Source organism: Aotus nancymaae, unplaced genomic scaffold, assembly GCF_030222135.1.
Source record: "Aotus nancymaae isolate 86718 unplaced genomic scaffold, 86718_ANA_hifiasm-v0.15.2.pri h1tg000089l, whole genome shotgun sequence".
Taxonomy (NCBI): domain Eukaryota; kingdom Metazoa; phylum Chordata; class Mammalia; order Primates; family Aotidae; genus Aotus; species Aotus nancymaae.
In genome coordinates this window covers 21,059,306-21,083,853 of record NW_026988504.1, presented here as the reverse complement: position 1 = coordinate 21,083,853, position 24,548 = coordinate 21,059,306, and the positions used below count along the sequence as shown (strand labels likewise).

At 36.4% G+C, this 24,548-nt stretch overlaps 1 protein-coding gene across 1 annotated transcript in view; it reads right to left on the bottom strand.

The window, feature by feature from the left end:
* NSF (N-ethylmaleimide sensitive factor, vesicle fusing ATPase) overlaps nucleotides 1-24,548 on the bottom strand; it is a 161,602-nt gene that overhangs the window by 51,654 nt on the left and 85,400 nt on the right. The window contains exons 10-13 of the mRNA XM_064369291.1: nucleotides 10,411-10,576; nucleotides 9,726-9,800; nucleotides 8,989-9,176; nucleotides 170-265 (exon numbers count right to left, since the gene is read on the bottom strand). Coding sequence (XP_064225361.1) covers nucleotides 170-265; nucleotides 8,989-9,176; nucleotides 9,726-9,800; nucleotides 10,411-10,576 — 525 coding nt within the window. The remainder of the gene's footprint in view (nucleotides 1-169; nucleotides 266-8,988; nucleotides 9,177-9,725; nucleotides 9,801-10,410; nucleotides 10,577-24,548) is intronic.

The window sequence follows — 24,548 nt, the reverse complement described above, 5'->3', positions numbered from 1 at the left end:
TGTGCAGATGTTTCTCATACTGAATATTTCTAATACTAAGATTTTCTCATTTTATGAAACTGCATATGTTACAACCTTCCATAATACTGAGTAAATGGCACTTATTTTTCTTTTGAGTTACTATTATCATTACTTTCTGGCCTATATATCACTCAATGGGCATACTCACTGGTTTGATATCATTTTCCAAAGAAGCAAGGAAGTCTCCTCTTGTCACTTGCAGGCTTTCTGCTTTCTCCATGTCCACTTCCACTTTAGTACTGGCCTAAGAAGAGATAAAAACAAAATGTAAGGACTTCCAAGATTTAAGAATAGTTAAGAATATTTTCAGTTTAAGAATGTAACTCTTGAGGATTAAAAAGCATATTTTCACAGATTTAAAAAATCTGAAATACTTGCAAATTATATATATAAGAGATTAACATCCAGAATACAGAGAACTGTCAAAATTGAACAACAACAGCAAAAATCAAAAATGGACAAAGAAGTTAAATAAACACCTCTCCAAAGAAGATATACATATGGCCTTAAATAAGCACATGAAAAGATATTCAACATCATTAATCATTAGGGAAATGCATATCAAAACGACAATGAGATTTCACTTCATACTTATTAGGATGACTATTACTACAAAAATGCAGAAAATAAGAAGTATTGGCAAGGATGTGGAGAAATCAGAACTCTTACGCACTGTTGGTGGGAACATAAGTAAAATGGTTTAGTCACTGTGGAAAACAAAAATATGGTGGTTCCTCATAATATTAAAAATGGAACTATCATACGATCCAGCAATTCCACTTCTTGGTATATACCCCAAAGAACTGAAAAAGGGACTTGAAGAGATATTTGTACAGTCTTATTCATGACAGCATTAATCACAATAGCTAAAATGTGGAAGAAATCTCTATGTCCATTGACAGAGGAATGGATAAACAAAATGTGTATGTACATACAACGGAGTATTATTCAGCCTGAAAAAGGAAGAAAATTCTGACATGCTGCAACATGATGAACCTTGAGGACATTATGCTAAGTTAAATAAGCCAGTTACAAAAAGACAAATACTGTACAACCCACTGATATGAGGTTCCTAGAGTAGCAGATATTGAAGCGACAGAAAGTAAAATGGCAGTTGCAGGGGATAGGGAGAGGAGGGAATGGGGCGTTACTGTTTATGGGTGTGGAGTTTCAGTTTTACAAGATGAAAAGAGGTCTGGAGATGAAAGGTAGTGATGGCTGCACAACATTAAGAATGTATTTAGTGCCACTGAATTATACACTTAAAATTGTTATAATGGTAAATTTATGGGTATTTTAAAGCAATTTTAAAAATTGGAAACAAAACACATCCCTCAAATTCACAAATATATATATATATACCCTTTGTCTAAACAATTCCACTTCTAGTAATTTATCCCAAAAATAAATTCACAAATGTGTACAAAGTTATATATACAAGTATGTCTACTAAAGTAATTGTAATAAAAAAAAAAACTGGAAACATATTAATTAATGTCTACCAAGAGGGGATGAGTTATGTAAATTAAAACACATCTGTACCAAGGGACACTGTATAGCCATTTACTCATAAGGCATGAGTAAGAAAAAATACATACAGAACGTAAGAACAGTGAAAAACACATACAAAAAGAAAATACATATCGAGATGAAAACACAGCCATTCTTGGCTGCACATCAGAATAACCTCCAGAGCCTTCAGAGATATACAGACGATTAGTCCCATTCTCCTTAGGATTTTGATTTAACAGGTCTAGTAGAGGGTCTTTATAGTTTCATAAAGTACCACAGGTGATTCTGGTACTGAACCAGGCTTAAGAACCATCACTCTAGGAGACCAAGAACGGAAAACTTTCCTTTGTATTAATATGCTGTACTTCAGAATCTATGTGCCAGCTCCAAATAGTCTGCTTACTGCACCTGGAGCTAGCATTTAGACATCTGGAGAAGCATCAAGGCCTTTATCAGCACTTGGAGCTGCCTGGACCTGATGAGTGATTAAGATACCAACAAGTGTTTTAAAGTGACTGGGCTCACTACCAATAGCACAAAGCAAGACAGTCTAACTTTTAAATTGGTATCACAGCTTTGAAAAAAAAGAGCATCTTAAAAAAAAGCTGACTATAAAACAAAAGCATATTAAATAAATATCAACCTTCCATAAATTATGAAATATGAGTCTTTTTTTTAGGAAAAGACTATGAGACAAATGAAATGACAGACATAAAACAATGTCACCCTTGTGGGATAAAAAGAACTATGTCAGGAAGCTGGATGAAGATGGCAAACAGAACACAGTTATTTATCTCCCTTTCTGCCCCAAATCCCACAAAATGACAGAAAGTGAGACAGAAAAGTTACAAAGCATAAAAGAAATACCCAGAAGTTTTAACTGTGATCTAACAGGAGTCTTGGAAGGAGAGAACAGAAAGAATGACAGAAAAGAAACAATAAAACACAGAAGAGAAACACGTTTCCTGCAGCTGAAGAAAAGTGTGCCTCTGCAGTTTAAAGGGTTCAGTGAGTGATGATAAATGAAAAGAAGTCTACATCTCTCTAGACCAACTACTGTAAACTTTCAGAGCACCAAAGGTGAAGACAAAGTCCTAGAACCTTTCTGAGGGACAAAAACATGTTTCCTGCAAAGAAACCAGAATGAGATTGGTATGATAACTCTCACTGGCAACATTAGAAACTAGAAGACAATGAAACCATGTCTTCAAAAAGACATCTGGACAGCTACCCTAGAAAATGATTCCTTATGTGCATAGGGAGGCAAGTAAAGCATTTTCACAACAGTATTATTTTCAAAAGACACAACCAGAAATAATCCATATGTTAAATTATTCATTAATTCTATTTACTGAGTACCTACAAGACACCAACCACTGTTTGAGGAACTGAAGTCATAGCAGTAAATAAAATAGAAAAGGTCCCTGTATTCATGGATCTTATACTTTCCATTATGTGGCAATAGTCTAGAATACTCTGCATTTGTTCAGAATAATGAAGGGGACTTACATATATTGACACAGAAAGCTATCCAAGGTATATTTGCAAGTGAAAAATGTAAATGGCAGTATAATTCCATTAATGTTCTTCTTCTCTCTCTCTTTTTTTTTTTTAAAAAGCACATATGAGTATGAATGTAAATATTATATAAAGAAATTTCCTTTCCTGGAGAGGGAAAGGAAAGCAATGTTAGGGATGGCCTTTCTCATTGTTCGCTGTATGTTTTGACATTCTTAAATCTTTTACAAAAAAAATGCCTTCATGTATGACTTCTATACTTTTAAAAAGAGAGAAAGTAAAAAGTAAAAAGGAGACAAATATTTTACTTAATTAGAACAATTAACATTTAAATTATTAATAGGGCTTTTATTGGCACATATGAGGCATTTTATAAATATTAATCATATTTATTTGACATTTCTAAGTTTAAAAAAAGAAAAATGGGCTGGGAGTGGTGGCTCACGCCTGTAATCCCAGCACTTTGGGAGGCCAAGGCAGGCAGATCACCTGATGCTGGGAGTTCAAGACCAGCCTTACCAACACGGTAAGACCCTGTTTCTACTAAAATTACAAAATTAACTGGGTGTGGTAGTGGACACCTGTAATCCCAGCTACTCGAGAGGGTGAGGCAGGAGAATCATTTGAACCCGGAAGGCGGAGGTTGCGGTGAGCTGAGATTGCGCCATTGCACTCCAGCCTGGATAACAAGAGCGAAATTCCATCTCCAAAAAAAAAAAAGAAAAGAAAAAAGAAAAATGGTGTAAAGGGAAACAAGCATCTCCCTGAAAAATTATGATAATTCATAATATATAAATGTCTATAGTTCTTTATAGTTTATAAAGTATGTTCATATATACTATCTCATTTCATCATATCACATTATCTCATTTTTACTTATACAAACCTGGAGGTTTTTATAATTTATAAAAGGCAGATACAGGATTTCCTTCCTAGGTACCCTTATATAAAAGTTTTAACTCTGATTCAAACTTTTGATACATCTGAAAGGATTCTACAAGATACAAACTCTCAGGCCAAAGTAAAGACAGAAGCTCTGACTGAAACATTAAAACCCTAACAAAGCTACCAGTCTCACTTTAAACACCTCTTTCCTACACCGGCCTAGGTTTTTACCATAACATTTCACATTCTGATTCTCTTATAGTAAAACTGAATTCAAATGACAGAATCATACAACAGTATGAAAGAAAAATCTTGCCCATCTTTCAACATTTGCCAAAAAATATGATAGATTTCAGGACTGAAGCTGGTATAAAACTTGACTTTTTGCCAATTATTAAGAGAAGACTCGCCCAATTAATTGCTAAGTCCTTTCTTAAAAGTGAATTAAGACGGCTATGGGGAAGAAGTATTTCAGAACAAGCCATTTTCAGGCATACAAAGAATTTTAGAAATTGAATAATTTTAAGTAATCAATACTCCAGTTGTAAATTATTCCTACCTGCTCATTAAAATAAATTTTATAAGGACTGCTTTTAGCCAACGTTTAGCATTTTTAACAAAATGTGTAAAATCTTATTGTAAAAAGTCTACAATTCCAAATTTTTATTCGTTCAGAAAATCTTTTCTCATTTGTTTGAATTAGCAACATTTTTGTACATTTTATTTATAACAGCTAATCAATATAGAAGAGGCAGCATCTTTCAGCTTATACCTGCAGAAACTAATAAACTTGTATTTCAACACTAGCAAATATCAAGTGGTCACCCTTAAATTTCATAACCTTTTAAATCTGACCTTTCAAAGTTCTTATCATTCCTCTTAAATTAAGGGTAGAATGACCTTAATCAATCAAAAATTCTGCAAAAAAAAAAAAAAAGAAATAATTTTATGAAATTCTGCAAACATAACTTAGAGCTTTGACTCAGGTGGAAAGTGTGTGAGAATGTGTGTATGTGTGTGTGTGTGTGTGTGTGTGTGTGTCCTCAGTTTATTTCCTCACAACAGATTAGAGAAAAAATTTGGGTTATGAATCTTCTCTACCTGAAGCAGAAATTCCTTTCAAGATAAAAACAATCAAATGTCACATGAATTTTAGTTGACCGCAATCATGCGTTCAAGTGCAAATGACATGAACAACAGGTGTTTGTGACCAGATTTTCCACTTCTTTCAGAAAACCTGAAAAAACAGTTTAACAGGAAAGACTTGTTTAGTCCATCTGATGAAATCTTTGTTTAGGCCTCAATCTTTTGAAGAGGAAGTAAAATAATACTAATAATGACTTTTTAAAATACAAAGAAAGAACATCATAACAGTTGTATGTTGTGAATGTTTTAAAGTTCAGTAACAACTTTAAATCATAAGTTTCAATTTAAATATTTATTCATTAATCACTATTAGTAAAGCTATAAACATCTACAGCAATGGGAAGACTAAAACCGTATTTCTTTTGCGTATCTAAGGAGTAGTCATTGGAAAAACAGTGTTTAAAGACCTTTTGATAATGCAGATTTTTTAAAATGCAGAAAATGAAATGTTAGTAATATTTCTTTTTGGGGTTAAGATTAGTGTCTTACATAGCTTTCTCATCCCTAAAGTGCCTACATAGTTATTCCACTGACATTGTGAAAAATTAGGAGCTGTTTGGTACAAGGGGTATTGATCACAAGTCAATATGTATCACCCGAAGCTTACAGATAATTCAATCACACACAATAAAGTAATGGAAACCATGTGAACTATGTGCACTACTGCTTACTTGCCAATCTGAAGGATAATACCTTCTATACAATCATGGCAAACATTTTAGCTTTACAATTAGAAAAAATGTAACTACAAAGAGTCAATAAAAATCAGAAATTCGTATATTGAAAAGGATGTACTAATATCCTCTCAAATCAGCCAATAATAAAAAATGGAGATAACTATCATTTACAGAGTTTACAAGGCACTTTTACATAAAGTATTTGTTTTCATTCTCATAAAAATCTGATTAGATAGGTATTTCCCCTTGACAGGTGAGAAACAAAAAGTGAAAGAAACGTAAAGCATAACCACGCCTTCTGACTATGATATCTAAGATCTTCCCACCATTCCTCATTGCCTCGTATGTAGATAAAACCTATATATGCTTGAAGAAAGCATGTTTCTTACCGAGACAATGGCTTAAAGTGACATTTTGGGATGGGATAATTGTAGTTAAAATGACAAATGACTAGATAAGGGAATTTTGCTCTTGTTGCCCAGGCTGAGTGCAATGATGCAATCTCAGCTCACCGCAACCTCCGCCTCCCAGGTTCAAGTGATTTTCCTGCCTCAGCTTCCGGAGTAGCTGGGATTACAGGTGCCAATGCCTATGAAAAATCTGACAACTAGTAAATAGTTACTGTGGATTATATTAAGATGCACCCATGTGGTCTGAGATGAAAGATCAGTGTGGTAGGGAGCAATTTTCACATCATTTACATCATTTTTCTTGAAGTCACCATCTCTTCTTATTAAAACATTATAGCAAGGAGGAAAAATATAAACATAGTCCCTGAATGGATCCATTCTATAAAAGACCCAATACAATATTCCCACACCATCCAAAACTTTGGCATTCTTGAGCTAGAACAAAGCCACCTGTATTACGTAGGGAAATCATGATTATAGAGTTTGATTCAAAATATCTATGTAAGTTTACTCATTTAAAAAATATTTACTGGACACTTACCATGTGCTCATTATTTACACCTATTTGGGGTACTGTGGGACACTCTGAGGTAAGATAGGGATTTAAAGTCTAGAATAAGGGCCAGCAAACTTCTTCTGTAAAGTGGCAGATAGTACATAAAATAAAAGCAGTAAAACAGGCTTTGTGGGCCACGCAGCAAATACTCAGCTGTGCCATTGTAGCATGCAAGCAGCCACAGACAATTAATGGGTGTAGTTGTGTTACAGGAAAGCACTTTATTTATAAAAACTGGTAGTTAACTGGACTCCTGGTCTAGAACCAGTGATAGGATACACCCAAATATCTACAACACACTCAACCAAATTGTTCAGGCTTTTATTTCTTGCCTGAACTGTTATAAAAGTTCCCCTTCTTGTCCTGTGTTCACCAACTCCACTCCTCTAAATACTCCACTCGACACAGCTGCCAGAGTGATCTTATGTTTTAACACTATGTCACTGCTATTCTTAAAACTCAATGGCTTAGCACTACTCACAGAAAAAAGTCCATACTTCTTAGCAGAGTATAAAAGGCTCTTTGTGCTCCATTCCTGCTTTAGTCTCCTGACTTATCCCTCACAATCTCTCTCTCTACCACCCCTCCCCTAACGTCCATGCTGAAGCAATACTAAACTACCCCCACACACCATGCTATTCTGTGTCTCTCCTCCTTTGCATATGTTGTCCTCTACCTAAAAGGCCCTACCCTACCAACAGACATGCATATCCACCCAGAAAATTCCAAATTCCTCTGTGAAGGTTTCTCTCACCCAACAAGTTGACCACATCTGACATTCATTCACTTCCTTGCCTTGCATGTACTTTCTATTACTGCATGTGGATGGTTAGACTGTGGGCTGCTTGACAGGCGGCTCTTTACTTCTTTGCAGTTGGAGTATCAACTCCTAGCACAGGGTCTAGCATGCAGTAGATGCCAAATAAATCTACTGTGAATCAAGTCAACTGACAGTACCATAAATGATACATTACTATTTCAAGAAGGAAAAGAATGTATCATTCTTGAAAGGGAAAATGAGGACAGTGGCAGCCTATGAGCCAGGTAATGAAAAGATAGGTAAACGTAGAGGACAAAGATCCTCAGTGATGCAAAAAAAAAAAAAAAAAAAAAAAACCAAAACAACAAGCAAAAACAAACAAAAAACAAAACCAAAGCAGAGAGCTTGAAAAATAAATTAATGTCTGATGACCGGTAAGTATTTATGTTTGGCTGAAGTATATGGAGAATGATCAGGAGTACATTTGGAAAGGCCAGTTAGGGTCAGATCTAGAGGATCCAAAAGACCCAAAAGAAGCCTGGACTTTGTTTTGTAAATGATGGAGAATCATTGAAAGTGTCTGAAGGATTGAATGATATGAAACAGGAAGGTTAATCAAAGAGAAGGTGGGTAGTGGCAATGAGAACTAAAAGACACTACCAAGACAGAACTGAAAAAATTTAGCAAGTGACTTGATGTAGGGCACAGTAGAGTGTCAGGAATCAAAGATAATCCTAAAGTTTTAAGCTTGGAAAATTGGGATAAACAGAGAAATGGGAGCAGAAAGGAAAGTAGTAAAAAGACACTAAATTTGGTTTTGGAATATTAAATCTGAGACCTGATAAAACATCTAGGTGAGGGTATTTAGTACAAATCTGAAAGTGGGAGACAGATATGTTCAGTAAATCTGTCTACAGGTGGTAACTAAAACCTGAAGGAGAGAAGAGATGGAAGATGAAGAGCACTTTATTTATCAAAATAAAAGTATCCTAGTGTGTATTTCTACCATGGTAACTACAATATTATTGTACTAATTTGAAAATATGTCCATCTTCCTGACTCTGAACTCCCTGAGGGAAGAGTTCACAATTTATTATCTTTATGTCTCCAGCCCAATACCCTGAAAACATCAAGTATTCAGTATAGCTGCTGAATGAAGCAGCCCCCATAATTCTAGTACATGGAAACTCCAACTTCTTCTGACATGTTACAACTTAATATGGCACAAAGATTTAAAAACACTTCTTCAAAATTTTCACTTCACCTGTCTGTCAGATGGTGACAACCTAAGGTAGGTGAGTCAGTGGTTGCTACAGGGTGGATGCAAACATTGTCTTCCTTCCTGCTACTCCAAAGACTTAGCAGTTGACAATTAATTCTTATTCCTCTTACCATCTCTTCTCCACCAAAAGTCAGCACTGCCCTACCCCTTGATTATGCTTGAAAGGAAAGAGAAAGAATACTGGCATAACGTTTATGATCTGTTCAGCTGATTTTCCTGACCTTTATGTGTCTATTCATAGCGGTGGACTGGGCTGCTCGCACCAGACCCTCCAGTTCAGCTCCACTGAAATTCTTGGTCTCCATGGCCAATTCTTTAATGTCGACGTCAGCAGAGAGTAACTGATGCCCTCTCATTCTTGCTGTGTGGATGTGAAGAATCTGTAGTCGGCCTTTCTCATCTGGTAAGCCTGAAATTAAAAATAAAATAGGCATTTTCCTAGTCTCGAAAGCACCATCAGAGTAGATTATTATTATTATTATTACTACTTTGAGACAGAGTCTTGCTCTGTCTCCCAGGCTGGAGCACAGTGGCACGATCTCGGCTCACTGCAACCTCTGCCTCCCAGGTTCAAGCAATTCTCCTGCCTCAGCCTTCCCAGTAGCTGGCATTACAGGTGTGCACCACCACACCCAGCTAATTTTTTTTGTATTTTTAGTAGAGATAGGGTTTCACCATGTTGGTCAGGCTGGTCTTGAACTCCTGACCTCAAGTGATCTGCCTGCTTCAGCCTTCCAAAGTGCTGGTATTACAGGTGTGAGCCACTGCACCCAGCCCAGAGGAGATTATTATAATCCTAATGTTTTTCTTGTAGGTACTCAACCATGTAAACATCTACTTCTCATGATATAAACCTTTTCTAAAAAAAAAACTAAGTCATATGACATTGTTCCTGTTAATGAACTCTAAATGCCTCCACTCCCCCACCACACACCCAATCAGTGACAGATCTCCTTACCTATTTCCATTTTAACTTCCAGTCTTCCAGGTCTAAGAAGAGCCTCATCTATCAGATCTGGTCTGTTGGTCATTCCTGGACACAATGTTAAAACAAAACAACAAATGATCAGAGTTCAAAAATAAAATCAAATGTCCTCTTAGTATATGTAAGAATAGTAATTTCCCTAACAAGCTAAGGAAATTTTGCTTTGTATTTCACTATGTATGAGCCAAAGGAATATAAATGTAATGAAGACTTCCCATATTTAAAAAGAAAATGTAAGGTTCAAAGAGTAAATAATCTGTTAAAGTGATAGAGAGGCAAAGTGACACAATCTCTCTGACTCCAAAGTTCCTTCTCTTTTTCATAGGCCAGTGGTTTTCAGACTTCATAAAACAGCAGGGTGTTCCCCCCCACCCCCACAGAAGTCATCTTCAGAAGCAGCTCAGTACATAAAACAGCTAAAAGAGGAAGTTATAATGGTGATGTAGGATCTGAAACACACTTCCTGGCCCTCACTGACCCTGAAAGCACCTCTGAGGACCCTTGAAGGTCTGCAAGACCCAGTTTGAAAACCACTGCATTCCATTGTTTCATATGTATTTTTCATCTGTGGGTGAGCTATAAGCCTACACACATCTTAATTCAGAACCTAGGGCTAATGTTTTTGAAAGAAAACTACTTTTTTAAAAAGCAGACATACCAATGACTAGGATGTTGTTCAGCTGCTCCACGCCATCGATTTTGGACAGTAACTGGTTGACGACAGTGTCATGAACTCCCGTGCTGCCAGCCATGCTCCCTCTCTGCTTGCAGATGGCATCAATTTCATCAAAGATGATGATGTGCAAACCACTGTTAGCACCAAGCTATTAAGGGAAGAAATTAAAGATCATAATTTGAATGTCTTATTAAATGAACTAATCAGAAAAGCAAAACAAAGCTTTCAACAGATCGACTTCGCTTCATTTTGACTAATGTCGAAAGTGCAATCCTGGTGGTTGTCCTCTCAAAGGTGTTGGAACTGCATTCTCAGAATTCTGCAAACTGAAAACTCATTCTAGAACCTCATATTTAATATCTATAAAACAAAAATACACATTATATACTGATACATAGTGTGTGTGTATAGAGAGAAAGTAAACAGTCCATCAAATAATTTATATACATTTCTTATCTCACTATTTGCAAGAACTCTTACATTTGTCAGATACTTTTATTCAGTCAGTCAGTGGCAACACCCTCCCATTTCCCAGAGTTTTGGTGAGATGATCTTCCCAGAGTTTTGGTGAGATGATCGTCCCAGAGCAGTAGGTTTAATGTTTGTTTTGTTATATTATGTAACTAAAGGTTAACTCCACCTACAGGTTGCCTGGGAATTGGACAAATGAGAAGAAACTCAACATGACTCACATGTACTTACATCACATGAAAACACATTATTTCTTCCTAGTAGTAAAGTGAGAACAGAGGCAGTTCGTAAAAAGAACATGGTTAAGGGGGGTGCTGTTTCTTCTGCATAATGATTTCTGTCTTAATTTACTGGACGTAGAATCACCATTAAAAGAAATTAGTTTGTACCTTTTGAAATTTTAACAGATATGAATACCTCTGAATGCTACAAATCATTAGGTTAATTTAACATGTACCTCCTAACATTTATATTTAAGTAATTTAGTCTTCTATCAGAGAATAAGTGAACTCTAGAAATTTTCTTTTTCTTTTATAAACAAAAAACATGGCTTGGCGTGGTGGCTCACGCCAGTAATTCCAGTACTTTGGGAGAGAGAGGCGGATGGATCACCTGAGGTCAGGAGTTCAAGACCAGCCTGGCCAACATGGTGAAACCCTGTCTGTACTAAAAATACAAAAATTAGTTGGGTATGGTGGCAGGTGCCTGTAATCCCAGCTACTTGGGAGGCTGAGGCAGGAGAATCGCCTAAACCTGGGAGGCGGAGGTTGCAGTGAGCTGAGATTGCACCACTGCACTCCAGCCTGGGCAACAGAGTGAGACTCTGTTTCAAAAACAAACAAAAACATATTGGGAATTAACGAAACTGGTGAAAAATGAACATAACCTAAATACGACAACATATGGATAATAAAAATTAAATGAGCATAATGAGACTGAGGATTAAGTATGGTTAGTATCCATGAAATCTCTGATAAGAATATAATCTTTTTTTTTTTTTTGAGATGAAGTCTCGCTCTGCTGCCCAGGGTGGAGTGCAATGGCACAATCTCGGCTCACTGCAACCTCCACCTCCCGGGATCAAGCGATTCTCCTGTCTCAGCCTTGTGAGTAGCTGGGATTACAGGCATATGCCACCACACTTGCCTAATTTTTGTATTTTTGGTACAGACGGGGTTTTGCCATGTTGGTCAGGCTGGTCTCAAACTCCTGACCTCAGGTGATCCACCCAGCTTGGCCTCCCAAAGTGCTGGGATTACAGGCATGAGCCACCATGCCTGGCCTAATCTTTGTTTTAATAAGAGAATTTTAAGAAACTTTTTCTAAGAGTAGATGTGTTAACAGAGCAAAAGTTGTAAAACAAATAGAAATAAAGTTTAAAAATAAAGTTGAGCAGAGTGGTATGTTTCTATAGTCCCAGCTACTCTGGAGGCTGAGGCTGGAGGACTGCTTGAGCCTAGGAGTTTGAGTCCAGCCTGGGCAACATGGTGAGATCCAATTACCAAAAAATAAATAAAAATATACATTTGCCATGGCTTGTGCCTGTAATCTCAGCTACTTGGAAGGCTGAGGTGGGAATATCATTTGAGGCCAGGAGTTCAAGACCAACCTGGGCCACATAACAACATCCCATCAATAAAGACCAAAACAACAACAAATGAATGACATTGCATCACCTTAAGGTAAGTGCTGTTAACAGTCCATGGATTTCTATATTTTAACTGAATATTGAAAACTTACTACACCTTGTATTCTCCTGAATATTATTCTTTGAAAACAATTTTCAATGGTTATTTTTGTTTCCAATTGCAAAATCTATAATTACAGAAAATATGGGAAAACAGCAAAAAATAAAGAAATCACAATCATCTAAAACTCAGCCAAAATGGAGCTATATAATACCTTGCATCCTGTTTTTCAGTCCAGGTATTATCTTAAACCCTTTCCCATGCCTATATGATTTTTTAATAGCGCTATAATATTCAATCATATGAATGGTTTCACAGTTTAACCCTCCTACTCCATATTAATTCCTTACTGTTAGATATTTAATTATTTCTAAGTTTTTAGTATTATATATGTTGCTCCAATAAACTTTTCTTTTTTCATTCTTTGTAGAGACAGAACCTCACTCTGTTGCCCAGGCTGGAGTACAGTGGTGCGATCAAGGCTCACTGCAGCCTCAAACTCCTGGGCTCAAGAAACCCCCCACCTCAGCCTCCTGAGGGGCTGGGACTACAGATGCATGCCACCATGCCTGGTAAATATTTTATTTTTTTGGTAGAGACAGGATTTTGTCATGTTGCCCAGGCTGGTCTTGAACTCTGGGACTCAAGTGATCATCCTGCCTCAACCTCCCAAAGTGCTGGGATTACAAATGTGAGCCACCGTACCCGGCTTACAATGAACATTTTTATACTTAAATTCCTGACAATATAGATGATTACTTGCTAAAGGCAAATTGTTAGGTTAAAAGATATGCTAAGTATTTTAAGGTCCTTGAAATAGGAAACACTTTTCCAGAAAGGTTTTTATCTATAACCCCAGCACAATACGTGACAGTGCCTATCTTGGTATAGTCTCACAAGTAATGAATATTAGAAACACTTTAAAAGTAGTTCTCAATTTGATAGACGGACAATGGTACCTTTCTGTTGTTTTTTAAATCACATTTATCTAATTACTGAAGAGGCTGGTGCTGTTAAAAAATCATGTTTTTAACCATTGGTAATTTTATTCTTATTATTTGATATGTCTTCTGTACCCTTTTCTGTTGAAATTCAGGAGCTTTTCCTATTGATTTATTAAAAATGATTTATACATTAGGGGATTATACTTGTTGCAAATGCTTTATCCTAGTTTGCCATTTGTCATATATATATATACACACACACATATATATACACATACATACATATATACACACACACACACACACACACACACACACATATATTTTTTGGATGGAGTCTCACTCTTGCCCAGGCTGGAGTGCAGTGGTGGGATCTCGGCTCACTGCAACCTCCGCCTCCCAGGTTCAAGTGATTCTTGTACCTCAGCCTGCCACATCTAGGATTACAGATGTGCACCACCATGTCTGGCTAATTTTGTATTTTTAGTAGAGATGGGGTTTCACCATGTTGGCCAGGCTGGTCTCAAACTCCCAACATCGGGTGATCTGCCCACTTCCGCCTCTCAAAGTGCTGGGATTACAGGCATGAGCTGCCATGCCCAGCCTATTTATGGTATATATTTGATAAGTGAAAGGGATTTTTTGTTTCTACTAAACAGCCAGCATCAATTTTTATTTTTATAATATTTTCATTACTTTTATCCTTAAAACTGTTCCCCATTACAGACGCCAATGGTCACCCATTTTCTTCTCTTAAATTTTTGCTTTACTTATAATTCTTTATCTGGTATTTTATTTTTGTGTATGGTACAAGTGAAGTGAGAAGCCAACTAATTCTTCTTCAAATAACAGACCTGGCTTTGTTGACTAAATAATCCCTCCTTTCGGCCAGGCGTGGTGGCTCATGCTTGTAACCCCAGAACTTTGGGAGGCCAACGTGGGTGGATCACGAAGTTAGGAGTTCGAGACCAGCCTGGCCAATATAGTGAAACCTCATCTCTACTAAAAATACAAAAAAATTAGCTGGGTGTGGTGGCAGGCGCCTGTAATCCCAACTACTTGGGAGGCTGAGGCAGCAGAATCACTTGAACCTGGGCAGAGGTTGCTGTGAGCTGAGATCCCGCCACTGCACTCCAGCCCGGGTGACAGCGCGATACTCTGTCAAAAAAAAAAAAAAAAAAAAATCCCTTATTTCTTTGTTGACTGAGCTGCCATCTCTACCAGGCTTTGAACTCTAACGTATGCTAGGTTATTACCAGCCTGTCTACTCTGTTCACTGAATTCATAGATGTTTTTATCTCTGCAACTTTACAGTAGTACATTGAAGAAGCTCTTCTCTATACTTTCTTCTTTTTCAAAACTATCTTGGCTATTTCCAACCATGTCTACTTCCAAATGAATATCAGAATCATTTTATCAGAGGGGGAAAAACCTCCACCAATTAAAAATAAACAAATAAGAAAGAAACAGACAAAAACCCAAGCTCTGATTAAAATTAGGTTAAATATCTAAGTTTAGGAAATTCTAACATTTTTATAGCATATTGGGTTTTTCAGAAGAACCAATGTCTCTCAAATTATGCAACACTTTTATGTATCTCAGTAAAGCTTTAAAATTTTCTTTTTCTTTTTTAGAGATAAGGTCTCACTATGTTGCCCAGGCTGGTCCTGAACTACTGGACTTAAGTGATCCTCCGACTTTGGCCTCCCAAAGTGCTAGGATTACAGGTGTGAGCCACTGCTCCCAGCTTCCCAATAAAGTTTTATAGTTTTTGTTGTATAAATTCCTTCATTCCTTCATAAAGATTCCTAGTTGTTTTTGTATTGCAGTTGTGATGGGATTTTTCTATTATATTTCAGAAACAATATGGAAGTATGAAGGAAATATATTTTTATATATTTATTTTTATCTAGCCACTTTACTCTCTTATTTATAATATCTAAGTTTTTAAAAACAAATCTGATTCTTTTGAATTTCCTAGGTAAATAATCTTATCACCTACAAATACATCTTGTATCCTCCTTACTAACAGTTATCCCCGCTTTTGGGTATGAGAAGCTGTACGAAAACAAAGACATATAAAAGGGGAAAAGAGAGTCTAATAGCTAAGAACTCAGAAGCATGGGGGTCACCTGAACAGAAGGCCCAGAGGCAGTCAAGGTCCTATTGAAAGGATAATAAAATTTACCCAATGTGAGAAACAGAAGTTAGAGTCCCAATATAGGCCTTTCTACTGAAACAGAGGACATCAGTAAATGACCTGCAAAAGCAGAATGCTCTTTATTTAAAATGATTTTATTTTTGGCTTTAGGATGAAAAGAAGTATGCAGTTGGAAGGTCAGTGAGATGCAAACGATGGTACATAAATGAAGCAAGCAGAATCTAAACAGAATGAGAATTTTGGTGATGATCAAATAGCAAACGCTAGATTTAATTACTGTCTGCATGTGGGGCAGGAGAGTGACAGTGAAATTAAGAAATTATCTTGCAGTATGATAAGGAAGCTGCAGAAGGGAAAAGATGCCATGGAATTTTTGTTTGTTTGTTTCTAGCACGATAAGATTAAAGTATTAACAAGACATCTAATTGGAAAGACCTCCAGAGAACAAGATATACACAACTGAATAAAAGAGGACAGCAAGATATATCTGAATGACTTCTGCAAATAGTAAAGAATAGTCGAGTAGCAAACTAGATCCCATAAGACGGATCATATAACGAAGCTGGAGGAATATAAAAGCAGGACCGATTCTGGGCTACAATAACAGGAGATACCTATAGTAATCTGAAGAAAAGGGGGAATAAAAAAATGACAAAGATGAAAGATGAAATATTACATCAGACGTAGGAAGAAAGAGTTTCAAAAATAACCTGAAGGAAATTCAACTGGCTCAAAACCAAACCTTGAATATATAAAGTATTTTTAAATCAAAAAATAGATAAAATGCTGTATGACATAAAAATTCCACTACTTAGTTTATGCTCATAATTGCCCAAACTAGAAAACAATCAAATGGCCTTCAATGGGTCAACAAATAAACTAATGATTTATAGTTCCAATGTGTAGTACACCTACACAATGGAATACCATTCAACAACAAAAAGGATGTTTGACACATGCAACAATTTAGATGAAACTCAAAGGCATTATGCTGAAGACGGCCAGTCCCAAAAGGTTATATACTGTATGACCCCATTTATATGACATTCTTGAAAAGCTAAAACTACGGAGATGGAGACACATAGGTAGTTACCAGGGTTACTAGAAAAGGAGGGTGACCATTAAGGGACAGCATGAAGGAATTTTTGGGGGTGATGCAAATGTTCTGTATCCTGAGTTTCACAGTGGTTCCATGAATCTATACATGTATAAAATCTCATAAAACTACACATAAAAAGAGAAAAATTCATTTTACTGGATAACAATAAACCAGATAAAATAATTTATAATAAATTCTATTCTTTAATGCAATTGTATGTAGGACAACAGATGTCCATCAAAGTTTCTAAAGTTTCACTAGGTTTATTTTTGTTCCTAAACAAAATAAACTTACTTTATTAAATAAACATTACTTACAAATTGTTCTTCTTTCATATCTTAAAACCTAATTTCAAATCTGAGGAAAAATCTTCATTTTTGTGTATCATTGCATTTACTGAATAGATTATCTAATGATAAATGATAACTTTCTTCTTAAAAAAAATTCAGTACCAAAAACTGTTCATCTTTCCATCTGGAGAAAAAACTGGGAATGAGGAATCGGAACCACAATCTTAACTTTGCCAAAGTACTTCTATATAACAGAATATTAATTCCTGCCATATTCAGTGTAAAACAAGGATACTCCTGTTTGTAACTGAAAAACTGTGAGATTTTACATTAATTTTAAAAGATTTTTTTCTTCAAAGTTGTCTGCGCAATACTGCATGAAACAAAAAGCTGCTATAATGTATGAGTTTTACCATCAATGTGCCTTATGTTGCTGATAGAATCATGATTTCCTTCTCAGCCCAAGCTCAAAAATCACATATGTGGACAGGGACAAAGACAATACGAACACTGTTTGATTAAATGATCACGGGGCAATCTGTACTAAATGTAATTCAGTACAATTCTGACCTTTTCAGAACCTTACTAATCTTGTTACCTGTCATCAGGTCCCTTCCCCCAATCTAGTCAGTACAATAACATCAATTTTTACATTGTGTGTTACTTAAATAAAGGCAAGTTCTTATTACAATAAATTAGGAATTGGGTAAAGAAGATGTCAAGATTAATGTTCACAGACTAATATAGCTGATTCATCAATAAGCCCTTTACCAAAATATTTAAATTTCCACAATCGCAATCCTCTTCAATTCATTGGCTTCTAGCTCTGTTTTTAACATCTGCAAAGTCTTTCTCCATAGAAACAGAGCTGATGCTGTTGAGCCGTGGCAACAGCTTTCGAAAGCGGCTGTTCTATATTTAACTAGTTTGACCTATATGCAAGTGTTCATCTCTGTCAGCGTGGACTGTCCAAATTTACAGAGGCAATGCTTTTATTATGTAACACACATATATCCTTCATGGGGTCATTAGCTGAGTACATCAAGCCATTTCTAGATGTGAGAAAGGTGTAACTGAAAAGGCTGGCTATAATTAATATCAATTTAGAAATTCTTTTCCAACTCAATTTTATCATCAGTAGTTTAATATTTAAACTGCTTGCCAGTTTAAAAACAGCACCAAAGTTGCCTATGTAGCTATGTGGTAACTATCACAACTGAGATTTTATAAAATGCTTCTTCATATGGCATTTTAACTTGCTTCTGCCTAGTGTTTAATCCTTGGTATCTCATTAGGGTCCGTCAGACCTAACCTCAGTTTCTAAGTTTCTGTTTTGAGCAGTATTATTTATAAAAATTGATATTTTATTACTTTTTTCCTTTTTGTAAGTCTTCCAAAGAGCAAAAAAGCAAAAAAAAAAAACAAACAAAAATCTCGTATTTTAAAAAATAGCATAAAACTCACTGTATCTTACAATTACCATTTAGATCTACTAGATCTTTTTATAAATCTAAGAAACATTATGCTATTTCATTATACTAGAAATTACATCAATACTCATCAATTATTCTCAACTATGCTTAAAAAGGATTAAAATAAGAAAATAGAAGAATGAAATCTTTGCCCATGTCTATGTCCTAAATGGTATTGTCTAGGTTTTCTTCTAGGATTTTTATGGTTTTAGGTCTTACATTTAAGTCTTTAACCCATCTTGAGTTAATGTTTGTATAAGGTGTAAGGAAGGGGTCCAGTTTCAGTTTTCTGCATAGCCAACTTTCCCAACATCATTTATTAAATAGGGAATCCTTTCCCCATTGCTTGTTTTTGTCAGGTTTGTCAAAGATCAGATGGCTGTAGATGTGTGGCGTTATTTCTGAGGCCTCTGTTCTGTTTCATTGGTCTATATATCTGTTTTGGTACCAGTACCATTCTGTTTTGACAGTGTGGCAATTCCACAAGGATCTATAACCAGAAATACCATTTGACCCAGCAATGCCATTACTGGCTATATATCCAAAAGATTATAAATCATTCTACTATAAAGATGGATGCACACATATATTATTGCCGCACTGTCCACAACAGCAAAGACTTGTAACCAACCCAAATGCCCATCAATGATAGACTGGATAAAGAAAACGTGGCACATATACACCATGGAATACTATGCAGCCATAAAAAAGGATGAGTTCATGCCCTTTGCGGGGACATGGATGAAGCTGGAAACCATCACTCTCAGCAAACTAACACAGGAACAGAAAACCAAACACCGAATGCTCTCCCTCATAAATGGGTATTGAACAATGAGAACAAATGGTCACGAGAGGGGAACATCACACACTGGGGCCTGTTGGAGGGTAGGGAGGCTAAGGGAAGGATAGCATTAGGAGAAATACCTAATGTACATGACAAGTTGATGGGTGCAGCAAACCACCATGGCACGTGTATACCTATATAACAAACCTGCACATTCTGCACATGTATCCCAGAACTTAAAGTATAATTTTAAAAAATGACAAAATTACTTAGAAGAATGATATAACAGTGAAACAAATATCACTATGACATCATTCTTCAGTTTTCTTACTGTGTTGTGTAAGGTACTGTGTTATCTTTCAAGAAGGCATAAAAGAAGTCTGGAGATAACACCTTTGTGGCCTGATTCTAGGTAAATACAATTAAGAATTAACATTTTTAAGCTCTTGGGCCAGAATGACGAAGAAAATCTGAAGGAACTATTTTATAATTATTAGATGAGTCAGAAGTTGAATGTTAAGAATGAGATAGCAGCACTTAAGACTCTAATAAAGATGCTGAAATGGATGATTATATCTCAGTCTATGTGTCTTCAGATGATGATACCCTACATACATTTTCTCAAATTCAAGAATCAATGAATAAATAACATACTTTTAATCCAAGAACAAAGAAAAATACAGCATTTTCATTCAGTTACTTATTCAATAGAAAGTTCATTGTGCGATATTTTGTGACAAGAAACAAGGCCATTCCATTTTGCTAAAAGGACACATGACAGTATTCTTTCATCTTTTATTTCATTTGTGCACCAAAATTTTCTTGATCTAGTTTAAAAGTAGACAGATGTTGAAGGCAGGTATTACAGAGAGACAGGAAAAATAGATGAAGTAGACATTAAAAAACTGGATTGACCATAAAAAACTGAATTGATCATTCTGGAAGGTATCTATGAATCTGAAAATAAAAATGTTTCACAATTGTGGAACATATGATAGTCATCCTCTCTTCAAGAAAATTATGAGCCAAAGATCTCAAAAAAATTCTTAAAGCATGATGTTTTGATAATGTAAGTACAAGAAGAACTAGACATAATAATAATTTCGAAGCCATCAGAGATGTATTTGAAACTTAGAACCAGTATTTATCAGTTCATGCAGGACAGCTGATGAACAGTTAGTTGCATTCAAAGGCTCCTGCCCATTTGGGGTATACAGGTTGAGTATCCCTAATCCAAAAATTCAAAATCCAAAATGTTCCAAAATCTGAAAGATGTACCACACAGTTTATTCAGCATCCCCCAGGAGGTTACTGTATGGTAATCTCTTAATCAAAACATAACATCAGTTGGGTATGGTAGCTTACACCTGTCATCTCAGCACTTTGGGAGGCTGAGGCAGGAGGATCGCTTGAGCCCAGGAGTTTGAGACTAGCCTGGGAAACATAGGGAGACCCTGTCTCTATAAAAAAAATTTAAAAATTAACCATGTGTGGTGGCATATACCTGTAGTCCCAGCTACTCGGGAGGCTGAAGTAGGAGGATGGCTTGGGCCCAGGAATTGAGGCTGCAGTGAGCCACGATGGTGCCACTGCACTTCAGCTGGGCGATGGAGTGAGACCCTGTCTCAAAAACCAAACCAAACCAAAACAAAAAAAACCCCACGACATCATAGATGGTGACTGAAACTGCTGCTGTTTGGTGTTGCTGTTGTTTAACGGCTGATCCAGGTATTCTGGTAATGCCACTGTGCTGCTTAGTTACCCTAAACTATTTTTTCCCTGTATTAATGGTGTGTCATACTTTTTACTGTTAAGTACTTGTGTCTCAATACGTGTAAGAAAACAATTGCTTATCAGGTATATAAATTTACAGTCAGAAACAATGGTGATGCCAACCAACCATAGACTGTTCACATCTAGTGGCTGAGACAGTGACACCTTAGCTTTCTGATGGTTCAATGTACACAGACTTTGGTTCAGTAACAAAATTTAAAATACTGTACAGAATTACCTTCAGGCTTGTGTGTACAATGTGTATACGAAACATAAGTGGGTTTCATGTTTAGACCTGAGTCCCAACGCCAAGATATCTCATTATGTATATATGCAAATATTCCAAAAACAAAATCTGAAACACTTCAAAACCAGGAAAACATGGAATAAAAATTTGATTTGCTATATTTAAGTTCTTTTTAAATTTTAATAGTTGTTTATTATCTCTTTATTCTTCTGTTTTGTAAATTATTTGGAAAATAACCTAAAATAATTTTTAAAACGAGTTTCTTCAACCTAGATAGTAAATTGTGATGACTGTTTTTCTTGGTATACTGCGGGTTAAAAAGATATATGAGGGCCGGGCACGGTGGCTCACGCCTGTAATCCCAGCACTTTGGGAGGCTGAAGCAGGCGGATCGCGAGGTCTAGAGATCAAGACCATCCTGGCTAACCTGGTGAAACCCTGTCTTTACTGAAAATACAAAAGTTAGCTGGGTGTGGTGGCACGCACCTGTTGTCCCAGCTACATAGGAGCCTGAGGCAGGAGAATTGCTTGAACCTGAGAGGCAGAGGTTGCAGTGAGCCGAGATCGCGCCACTGCACTCTAGCCTGGGCAACAGAGCAAGACTCTGTCTCAAAAAAAAAAAAAAAATAGAAAAATGCCTCAAGAATTCTGCCCGCCGGGCGCGGTGGCTCAAGCCTGTAATCCCAGCACTTTGGGAGGCCGAGGCAGGTGGATCACGAGGTCAAGAGATCGAGACCATCCTGGTCAACATGGTGAAGCCCCGTCTCTACTAAAAATACAAAAAATTAGCTGGGCATGGTGGCGCGTGCCTGTAATCCCAGCTACTCAGGAGGCTGAGGCAGGAGAATTGCCTGAACCCAGGAGGCGGAGGTTGCGGTGAGCCGAGATCGCGCCATTGCACTCCAGCCTGGGTAACAAGAGAGAAACTCCGTCTCAAAAAATATATATATATATATGAAGCAGAAACAATTTTAGTATTAGGAATGAACTGCAAAACTGAATTGGTTCTGGGACTTTCTGAAGAGTTTAAATAGTTACTGGACTTGCACCAACCCACCAAGACCCACACCTGCCAGAACAAATGAGACTGATCTAGCTGGAAACCTGAACAAGAACTTAATGAAATGCTAGAAAGCAGGAAAGGAAGCCACCTTGTATAAAACTGAAACAATTAAGGACCCAACAAGCAGACTTAAACCATTGCAAGGATTGCTATAAAGGGAATATTTAATATTATTTTACCCTCAAGAAAAATTTTAAAAGGCAAGAAATGGCAGGATAAATTTAGTAGAGCTTACTAGATTTTTTAAAAAGATGAGCTGTTATATTTCTGAGCGTTATTCATGTCGATCCCTGTAAATCTATTATTCATTTTATTTTTTTGAGACAGGGTCTCACTCTGTTGCCCAAGCTGAAGTGCAGTGGCACTATCACAGCTCACTGCAGCCTTGACCTCCCAGGCTCAAGTGACCCTCCCACCTCAGCCTCCCAAGTAGCTGGGACCACAGGCATGTGCCACCATGCCTGGCTAATTTTTAAATTTTATTTCTGTAGAGGTGAGGTCTCACTATGTTGCCCAGGCTGGTCTTCAACTCCTGGGCTCAAGAGATCCTCTGCCTCGGCTTCCTGAAGTGCTGGGATTACAGGTGTGGGCCACTGCACTCAGCACATTCATTTTAATATCTGTATGATATTCCATTTCCTACTAAGGAAGAGTAAAGATGTTTCTTTTTCCCTCTATTATAAATAGCATGGCAATCAATATCCTGGTACATGTTATGCTGTTTATCATAGGTAGCAGTCTTGAAGTAGAACTCATGGGTCATGGGGTTTGTGCATCTTCATTTTGGTAAGATGTCAAATTTATTTGCAAGATACTACCCACTTGGTATATTCTTCTAGTTTATACTCCAGCTAGCAACATATATGAGACCCTGTTTCTCCGTAACATCACAAATTCTTCGTTTTATCAGTTGTTGTAAATTTTACCGGGTTGTTTAAGAAATAATCCCTCTTTCATTATACATTTTCCTGAATATCTTTTCATTTGCTTTTCTTCTATTGGGTTCTTTCCCTGAGAACTACACGTTCAAATCCTCTGATTTTTTTTTTTTTTTTAAATCGTGGCGTTTGTATTTTTCTTATTTATTATACAAGACTTTTCATAGACAATTTATTATAGAGGATGTCAATTATTTATAGATAATATACATTGCAAATATCTTCTCCCAGTTCGAGACATTTGTATTTAGTGTAATTTGTCATACATAATTTTCTTGATATTAACGTAGCCAAATTAACACTTCTAGTGGATTTACTTTCTAAATCAATTCTTCCCTAGCCTCAAACCTTAAAACATTTTTGCCTGTTTTTATTCTAAATAAGTTTTCTTTCTTGTTTTTTATTTTTGGTAAATCCATGTGCAATTTTGTGTACTGTGAAGAAGAAACTGCATTTTATCTTCTTCTAAACAGGTAGCCAATGATCTCAGCTCCATTTATGGCACAGTCAGCTCATTATTCCCCTCTGATCTGTATCACCACCTGTCATATAGCGGGCTCTTCCTTCCTGTGTTCTATTGTTTCCTTGGTCTGTTTTTGCATGAATATATAAAACTAATTACTATAGCTTTCTAGTAAGTCTTGATATGTGATAAAAGGAAATCATTACTCTTCAAAACTTTCATGGCTCTTCAAGCTTCAAAAAAAATTAGAATCAAGTTGTCAAATGCCAAAATATTCCTATTAGGCTTCACTGGAAATACACTTAATTTATAGACCAAGATGGGCAGAACTGTCGTTATGACATTGTCGGTACTCCCATACATGATATACATACATGATATACTCCCATACAATGTTATATCTTACCATTTATTAGCTCCTTAAAAAAAGATTTTTGAAAATGTTTATAATGTCTCCTTAAAGGTCTTGTACATTTCCTGTTAGATGGACTCCTAGGCACTTTACATCCTGATTTCTGCTATAAGCGAAATTGTTTTTAAAATTACCTTTTCAGTATCATCACATTGTCTTTGAGTCTTGTTATTTCTTTCTTGCCTTCTAAAGTATTTGAGTTTCCTATGTTTCTTCCCCAGCTCCTCTCTATGCTTTAGAAAAGTTTGAGCAAAACGTGTAACTTTCACATGCACATTTGACTTAAAGTTTCATGTTAACTAACATTATCATCAT